Source organism: Centroberyx gerrardi, chromosome 9 (assembly GCF_048128805.1).
Source record: "Centroberyx gerrardi isolate f3 chromosome 9, fCenGer3.hap1.cur.20231027, whole genome shotgun sequence".
Lineage (NCBI taxonomy): Eukaryota > Metazoa > Chordata > Actinopteri > Beryciformes > Berycidae > Centroberyx > Centroberyx gerrardi.
In genome coordinates, this window is record NC_136005.1 from 9,189,677 (window position 1) to 9,198,966 (window position 9,290).

Below are 9,290 nucleotides of genomic sequence, written 5' to 3' on the forward strand. Positions count from 1 at the left end.
TTCTAAACCAGAAAACATACCCAAATCCCTCTAATTGCTCTTCATTCTCTATGGAACAGCTCCTAATTTACATCCTGATGGCATCACTAGTTTACATTTCAGTTTTCTGGTTTCTGGCTTTGGGACACAGATGCTCATATTCACAAATATTGATTGGTCTGTCTCATACCATAAAATACAAATTAATTCATGAGTGGTATTTTGCTTTATAATATAACAGAAATACAGGATTAGAAGGATTAGTAATTAATATGGCTATTGTTATTAATGAAAAAGTTAAGAGATCATCCGACTGTAAAGAAGAATACACACCAGGTTACCATATGCCAATGCACATTTTGGAACCAGACTCCATTGACTTAAATTATTTCCAAACAAACACTATTTAACTGCTGACTTTCTGTCTGCACTGTTAACACCAGGCAACACATACTGTACCCTGCTATTAAATTAGACTCTAGTTGCATTATAACAGGGCAACTGATTAACAGTGTTTGATCTTTGATTTTCACAAAGAGGTCAAAGTCAAGGAAAAGTAGCATTTGATTGGCAGATACCCCTAGGCCTTTGTGGTGTGCCAAAGAGCAACAACATCAGACTTCCCTTTGTCACACAGCAGGAAGGAAAAACAGTTTTCATCCAAAAGGGCCGAAGCCCTTGTTTGCAAAATGGATTCAGTCTCTTCTGTATTTGGATCCTCTGTTCATTGGGTGGATGCTCAGAGTCTGCTCCTCTTCACTGTGGTCTTCTTCCTCATAGCAGATTATATCAAGAACCGCCGGCCAAGCAGCTTCCCTCCTGGACCCTGGGCATTACCTTTTGTGGGGAACATATTTACTGTGGACTTTAACAGGACCCACGAGGATCTGACTCAGGTATGAACAGAGGTTACATGTCAAATGTTAAAATTGTGTCACCATTGTTAATTGATAGGGTACATATTTTTGTCATTAAACTGTCCGATTCTTATTACACGTGTTAACCAAGATCTTCAGCTGCATGTTTTTTATTCCATCTCTTCATACTCTTTTTCCTGGCTGTACCCCATCTAGGCCTGTAGCTACCTTTACCATCAAACATCTTGAATATGTGGGAGTTATACTATTCCTCCTCTCTCACACCTCTTTACAGTTAGCAGAGAGATATGGAGATGTGTACAGCCTGAGAATGGGTCAGACGTGGATGGTGGTGTTGAATGGGTTCCAGATCCTGAAAGAGGCTCTGGTGGTCCAGGGAGACAGCCTGGCAGACCGCCCAATACTTCCTCTCCAGGAGAAGATGATGCTTAGTCGAGGTGAGAGGACTTGTAATGCTGAGAAAATGTCCTCCCATGTGGGTAATATTAATGTAAGGAATATGTGTCTTTACACACAGTGGTACTGATTGTGAAGAATTATTAATTGTTGTTGGGTGGCACAAGTGATAAAATAAATATTCCTACAATATCAAACAAGCACAGATCCTGTACAGACCCACGGCACGTGTTCAATTCAATTCAATGCACTGAAGTATTACGACACGGTTATCGGTTAAATAATTCCACGAACGTCACTTAGATACCACAGGTGATAACGTTATGTAACGTTAAAGTTTATAGGGCAACGGAAGACGTGGATGTAGGTAAATTAACGGCAGAGAGTAGGGCTCGGTGTGTGTGGGAGCAATGCTCGGCTAGCGCAACACATTTATCGGTTAAATTACTTATTCCACCAGCGTCACATACCACAGGTAATAACGTTACCTATCGTTATGGTTTGCAGGACAGCAGAAGATGTGGATATCTGTAAATTGACGGCAAAGAGTGTGGCTCTGTGTGAGATCCAATATGGCATTATCAGTGTATGGGAGTCAATGTGGCATTTAGCCCATAGGCAAGAGGCCATCTCTTAGTCAAAGATGCCCTCTAGAGGCCATCTCACAAAGTGACATCTCACTAAGCGTTACCTGACTGACTGACTGACTGACTGACCTGAATTTTCCTCATGATGCCCTCGGCTGCGGCGTAAGAAAAATCAGTCTCATATCAGTCTCATAAAGTTAACTTGGAATATCAACTAATAATTGAATAATTATTATTGAAATTTCAATATTAATAGTTCATCTACAATGCACACAGAGGCTAATCTTGTGTATCGACAGTTCTCCACACAGTATTTTGTGACTGTTGTGGTTAATAATACCGTATCCATAGGAAAGCATTGATGAATGAATATACTGTTTATTACATTGCTCTGTCTCCCAGTCAATGTGACAGTTGACACAATGTGCGGTTGTTTGCACTTTCAAGAAGGTTAAAAACTTGCCTTTGCTAATGTAAATTTTTCTGACTTGGCACTTGGAAGTGTGGAGAACAGACAACCATTCTTTAACCTTTGGGAAATATCTGTATTTATGTGTTGTGTGCACGCATCTTTGTCTTCCTATTTTCATTTGAACCTGTTGTTTAAGATATATCTATGTCATCTTTAAGATAAGCACACTTTTGTTTTCAAATAGTTTTCAATAGCGCCTTAAAACTTATTGATGAATGTTTACATTAGTCATGTACACTGAATATACCAAATGCTAGGGACATCTTCCTGATATTTAGTTGCAGCCCCTTTTGCACAATTCACATCTCAGTTGTCTCAGAGCTTAAAAATCCTTCTCTAACTCGTCTACCTCTCTTTATCTATATCTCCTCCTTTGTGATTGGTATAGATTTAATAAGAGAAATCAATAAGGGGCAATGGCTTTCACCTGGATTCACCTCATCAGTATAGAGCATGAAAAGAGCCCTAACATCACTAATATTGTCCCTAATATTTTGTTTGGTGTATAGCAACAACAGATATGGATAGATTTAATAACCTAGTAATAGATTGAAAATTTGTCCAATGAATTTGATTCCTATTAGGATTAGGCTTAGGTTTTCAGGTTCTTTTTCTACTGTTGACAAGTTTGTTCAGCCCCTGAATATTTCCCCTCAGGTGTAGTTTTCACTAACGGCCATATGTGGAAGCAGCAGAGGCGTTTTGCACTTTCTACCCTCAAATACTTCGGAGTTGGCAAGAAGTCCCTGGAACCTGCCATCTTGGATGAATTCACATATTGTGCTAAAGACATTGCTGACCATAAAGGTAAATAGCGAATGCATAGTGAGACATTTGGAATGAATGTATACATAATTTACATATAATTGTCTGTTTAACTGTGCAGGTAAGCCCTTTAATCCACACTTAATCATCAACAATGCTGTCTCCAACATCATCTGCTCCCTGGTTTTTGGTCATCGCTTTGAGTACGCGGATGAGAGGTTCAGGAAACTGATAAGGAAGTTTGACACTGCTCTCCAGATTGAAGGCTCCATTTGGGCACAGGTAAGTAATATATACACTATGGCAAAAAGTATACAGACAGCGCTAATTAGTGGATTCTGGTATATAAAATCCCATGCAATCTCCTTACACAAATATTGGCAGTAGAATGGGCCGTACTGAAGAGCTCAGTGACCTTCAACGTCATAGGAAGGCAGCAATGTTCCGACATCTTGTGGAAAGCCTTCCCAGAAGAGTGGAGGCTGTTATAGCAGCAAAGGGGGGGACAAACTACACATTAATGCCCATGATTTTGGAATGAGATGTTCGATGAGCAAGTGTCCACATACTTTTGGCCATGTACTGTATATGGTATACCCAGTTTAAAGTCGAGATGAAACGGCATTTCGAGAGTATCTAACTTCCGTATCGTGACGTATTTCCGAGTGAAACAGGAAAGACAGGCGGGACATAACGTTGGGAGGAATTTGATTTGAACGTTGAAAAGTGGGTGTGCTGTTGCTAGCTAGCTAACTAATGAATCTTAGCCTCTTAGCTCTGTGCGCTAAAAGTTGAAGATTGATTGATGGGTGGATGTCATGATATTATTGGTTGAAATTAGTTACGGGCATGCTTACGTAAGCACACGGCATATTTTGTTTTACAGGAAGAAAACATGATTGAATTTTGATATAAGAATACAATGAAATTGATTTTTGGTATTTTTTTTGGCATATATTGTTAAATAGGTGCACAGTATGACCGGGGATGTGATCTAAAAGGGTTAAAAAGGCATTTTTCATTTCATCTCGTCTTTAAGGTCACTGGACAATGTTGCTCCATATTATGGAAAATGTGCATGGTGCATGTGAGCTGATTTGTAAATGGATACATTATCAATATTCAGTGATATTTAAGTAGGTTGCCGCAAATTTATTAGAAACACTTTTATCCAGCTTTCAGAAATCTCTAATCATTACATTGTTATCACTCAATTCTGCAGCTCTACAACTCATTCCCTCTGCTGATGAGATGTTTGCCGGGGCCACACCAGACTATCCAGCACATCTGGAATGACGTGAAGGACTTGATAAGAGCAGAGCTTAAAGAGCACAAAGACAACTGGGATCCCGCAGAGCCGAGAGACTACATCGACTGCTACCTGGCGGAGATTCAGACGGTGACTAGCAATAGAAAGCTTCAATTACACTATCTGAATGTAAAATTAAACTTTATATACAGCATAAGTAAAAAGTAAATTCGGAAAGCTTGTGATACATTGCTTAAGATGATATGAAAAAAACAAAACATTTTTGCAATATGTTTCTTGTTTTCACATACATAGTAGACCTATCCATTGCTAAGGTATCAAACTGACATAGCTTTTACATTTGGCATCATTCCCAGTAGGTGGTGGTGATAGTCCAAAGCTCAAATGTGCAATTTTGCACTCTTATCACTATCAGCATACTTAAAGGATAAGGCTGGTGTTTTTTAATGCATTGCTTACCGTCAACAAATCCTATGAAAATAACAAAATCAACAATGCGTTTGCTCTACTCCCGTTACTTTCTGACTTCCCACGTACCATTTTTAGCCGTCAACCCGGATGTCATTGGCTCCAATTGTAAGCTAAAAACCTTGAAATACAGCTCACAAAGACAGTTTCAATTTTAAAAATCGCTAACTGTTACCGCGAAGTCAGGCTGTTGTAGTTATTACCAAATCAAATGGGAACAAATTCTTCATTACGCCGGGGATTATTTTCGGTGCTACGGAACTACTTTCCTGAGATCGCAAACGTCTTTACAGCCGGCTTATTAAGTTGTTTGAGGAAAAAGTCGGCTGGCCCGGTGCAGCGCGATGATGAAATATGTTGCCCAGAGCAACGGCATGGCTCTTTGACGTGTTTTTAACCATTTTTTTAATACAATGGAGTTCTATGGCTGCTGGGACATGGCTTCATTGGGCACCGGCTACATGGACGAGACTTGTTGGCAAAACAAAATCATTGCTGATTTTGTTATTTTCATAGGATTTGTTGACGGTAAGCAATGCATTAAAAAACACCAGCCTTATCCTTTAATATTTAACTTTAGTCCACTAAAGCAAAATATTAAAAGGTTTAAAAAGCTTTCCAGTAAGGATTAAAAGGTTTTTAACACTGACTTGAAAGTAAATTCAATCAACAAGGCTATCATGACCTTGGCTTGAAAATAGTTTTGGATTAATGCCAACATGTAAGTGTTCTGACTTTTTTTTTTTTTTTTTTACAGTTCATTCTAATGCATTTGGATATATTTTCAGAGTAAAGGGGATGCTCAGACTACTTTTGATGAGGTTAACCTGGTGATTTGTGCCTTGAATCTGTTTGTGGCCGGCTCTGAGACCACATCCACCACCCTTCGCTGGGCCTTCCTCTACATGGCAAAGTACCCAGAGATTCAGGGTAGGATCACTGAACAGGCCACATAAGCTCTTTGGTCTGACTCAATGGTGTGCACAGGTGTTGACCAAACAGCAAAATTGGCAGCATTAATTAACTGTGTAGTGTGTAAAATCAACATTAAGCCAGTGTTTATGCAAGTCCAAACCCATCTAACACCCATTTTACATTTTTAGATATTTCTGAAAAGCCATTCCATAGCCATATCTGCTCTATGAGTGGACAAACAACTCTCCAATCAACACTTGTCAACACTAAATAAAATTGCCATTGAAAAAAATCAACACTTTTTAAGACTGGAAAATGTGCTGGCCAGATGTCCTGAAACACTCCAGCCTTGTATAGTAATTGTCATTTTCTGTTCCCATTTTCTCCTGCCTGCTCCAGAGAGTTTGTGCAAGCCACTCACAAGTATTTCAAGGAAAATCTCTTCTCTCCAGTTTTTTTGTTTTGTTTAAAGTTTAATTATGTTTGGACTACTGAACTATTTAGTACTGGGAATAGGTTGAAAAGCAAACTTAGATCATGTAATTCTTTTTACTCCATGCTGACTTATATGGTACATCAGTGGTAGCATGGCCATATGCCGCAAGAACTCACTCTGTGCAACAAAAATATAACTGTTAAAAAAAAAGAAGGATTTTCTAAACTGGTTGATTGCTGCAGATCAACGGGGAGACAAATCTACTTGGCTACTTGGTACTAGCAGAAATCCAACATGGCACTGTCCATGCAGTCCTAGAAAGTTGCTCTATAAATTGTTATGATGTAGCCAGAAAGCCTCTTGGTGAAATAAGCCCTTCTTATCTGTTCCTCTCCTGCTCCATAGAAAAGGTCCAGGCTGAGATAGACAGAGTGATTGGACAATCCAGACAGCCATCCATGGCGGACCGTACCAACCTGCCCTATACTGATGCTGTCATCCATGAGGTCCAGAGGATGGGCAACATAGTTCCTCTCAGCCTGCCTCATGCCACCAGCAGGGACATCCAGCTGGGAGGATACACAGTCCCAAAGGTAATTTCTCAATGTGACTTACTTAGCACTGTAAAATATATAATGATGTTCAATTAAGGAGTTTTCACGTCATGTACCATATTGCTTTTTAATGAGTTTTGATTGCAATCCAATCCTCAGGGTGTTACAATAATTCCAAATTTGACCTCGGGGCTGTTCGACAAGAGCGAGTGGGAGACGCCCTTCACCTTTAACCCAGGACACTTTCTAAATGAGGAGAACAAGTTTGTGAAGCGAGCCGCATTCCTCCCTTTCTCTGCTGGTAAGGAGCAACACAGTGATTCACTCATTCATTCACCTGCTGAAACACCCTGGACAGGTTGCCAGTCCATCACAGAGTGAACACAGATAGACAGTCACACTCACACCTATGGGCAATTCAGAGTCTCCAATCTGGACTGTTGGAGGAAACCGGAGCACCCAGAGGAAACCCATATGATCAAAGGGAGAACATGCAAACTCCACACAGAAAGGACCGGGGCCAGGAAGTCAGATTTGCAGAGCTTCAAGTTAGGATTAAAGTAATAGTGATGCCACTAATTCACTATCTCCTTTTTTACCACAACCGTTGGCATAACAACCAGCTCCTCTTCCTCTAAAGCCCTTTTTAGAAAAACCGACTATGATCCCTCTCCTCTTAATAATTACAAACCTATTTCTAAGCTTCCTTTCATCTACAGAATACTGGAGAAAATAGTAGCTGAGCAACTTTTTTGATAAATTTCAATCTGGTTTCCATCAAAAACGCAGTACTGAGACTGCCCTGCTTAGACTTACTAATGACATCCTTATGTGTGCTGATAACGGTGATTACTCCAACTTAGTGCTTCTCAACTTAATCGCTGTTTTCAACACCATTGATCATGCCATCTTCATTGATAGGCTTAGCAAATAGGTTGGTATTTCAGCCACTGCTCTGAATGGTTCTCCTCCTACCTGTCTAACAGATATTTCATGGTTTCCATTAGCACTTCCATGTCCTCATCTGCTCCTCTACTGTGTGGGGTTCCCCAGGGTTCTATCCTTGGACCTATTCTGTTCTCACTATATCTCACTATGCTTCCTTTGGGTCAGATAGTCAAGTTCAATAGTTTTGGTTGTATCTCAAATCAAATATTATGCTGATGATACTAAACTGTACTTATCTGTTAAGACCAATAATTTGGGTAATCTAATCACCCTCCATGACTGTTTGGGTGCTATTAAGGACTGGATGTCAGACAAACCTGAGGTCCTTGTTATCAGCCCTGATCGTTTGGCTAGCGAACATCATCAACATCATATTAGCCTTCTAGCTCCTACCATTAAGGCCTCCGCTAAATATCTGGGCGTTGTGTTTGACCAGCACAAATTAATTTGAGCAACATATCAACAAGCTGGTTCAATCCCGTTTTCTCCAACTAAGATATATTGTAAAAATTAGATCAGTGCTATCTGTCAAAGATCTGGAACGCCTAATTCATGTTTTCATTTTCTCACATTTAAATTACTGCAATGCCCTATTCTCTTGCCTTAGCCAGGCAGCCTTGGCTCGGCTACAACTGGTCCAGAATGCGGCAGCCAGGTTATTAAATAGGACTAACCATATGGCCCATATAACTCCAATTCTCGCCTCACTGCAGTGGCTGCCCGTCAAGTAAATTTAATTCTAGGATTTTTTTTAGGGTGCCCCTGTGGCTCAACTGGTAGAGTGCATATCAGTAAGTGACAGTTCTAATCGCACCAGCACATGTTTAAATCTGGCCTGTGCCCTTTGCTGCATGTCATCTGTCTTTCTTGTCAATCTGTACTGCTTCACTGTCAAAACACCAAAAAACAATTATTTTAATCACTTACAAGGCCTTGAATGGCCTGCCCCCTTATATTTGTGAACTGCTGACTCTGTATAGGCCTGCAAGGTCATTTAGGTCTTCTAATCAAAGCCTACTAGTCATCCCCCAGGGAGCTGTTTTGTTACCATGTGTCCTTTTGTCTTTCATGTCTTGTCTTTCTTTTTATTCTCTCTTTGTGAAGTGCTTTGAAAAAAAAAAAATCGCTATATAATTAACTTTTACTTACTTTGGAGATCATAGTTGTCATTGATCCATGTGATTGCTTAGTAGAAATCACCCATTGTCAAATAAACATTCAGTTTTTGTCTTCCATAATTTGAGGATGTTTTTCTGTCCCAGGTAAACGAGTGTGTCTCGGGGAGAACCTGGCCAGGATGGAGCTTTTCCTCTTCTTCACCTCCTTCATGCAGCGGTTCACCTTCTCCATGCCTGCTGGTGTGAAGCCTTCACTTGACTACCGCTTTGGGATCACTCTGGCACCGGCTCACTATGAAATCTGTGCTATCCTGCGTCAGGAGTAACTCTCTCCAATGGAAAAGCCCTTCAAAAACCAACAACTATCTTTTTTTTTTGTAGTCAGCAATCTGCCGATATTGCCCTTTCATTAAAGGTCAGATGTCAGCCAGTCATGTGATCAACTGCCAATCAATTTTCTTTGAACATTTGATTTATTCATTTAGTTGCTCAATAATGACTTTT

At 40.1% G+C, this 9,290-nt stretch overlaps 1 protein-coding gene across 1 annotated transcript; it reads left to right on the forward strand.

The window, feature by feature from the left end:
* Positions 1–668: 668 nt before the first annotated feature.
* On the forward strand, positions 669–9,112 carry LOC144539725 (cytochrome P450 2J4-like). Its single transcript, XM_078285645.1, has 10 exons — positions 669–875; positions 1,132–1,294; positions 2,970–3,119; positions 3,199–3,359; positions 4,300–4,476; positions 4,539–4,543; positions 5,606–5,745; positions 6,572–6,759; positions 6,880–7,021; positions 8,931–9,112. Exons 1-10 carry the CDS (start codon positions 669–671, stop codon positions 9,110–9,112), a joined length of 1,515 nt encoding a protein of 504 aa, XP_078141771.1.
* Positions 9,113–9,290: the final 178 nt, after the last annotated feature.

Coding starts and splice junctions, on each gene's coding strand:
- LOC144539725 (XM_078285645.1), top strand. CDS start 669: ATGGATTCAGTCTCTTCTGTATTTGGATCCTCTGTTCATTGGGTGGAT. Junction 6,760..6,879: donor GAGGATACACAGTCCCAAAG/GTAATTTCTCAA, acceptor TCCAATCCTCAG/GGTGTTACAATAATTCCAAA. Junction 7,022..8,930: donor ATTCCTCCCTTTCTCTGCTG/GTAAGGAGCAAC, acceptor TTTCTGTCCCAG/GTAAACGAGTGTGTCTCGGG.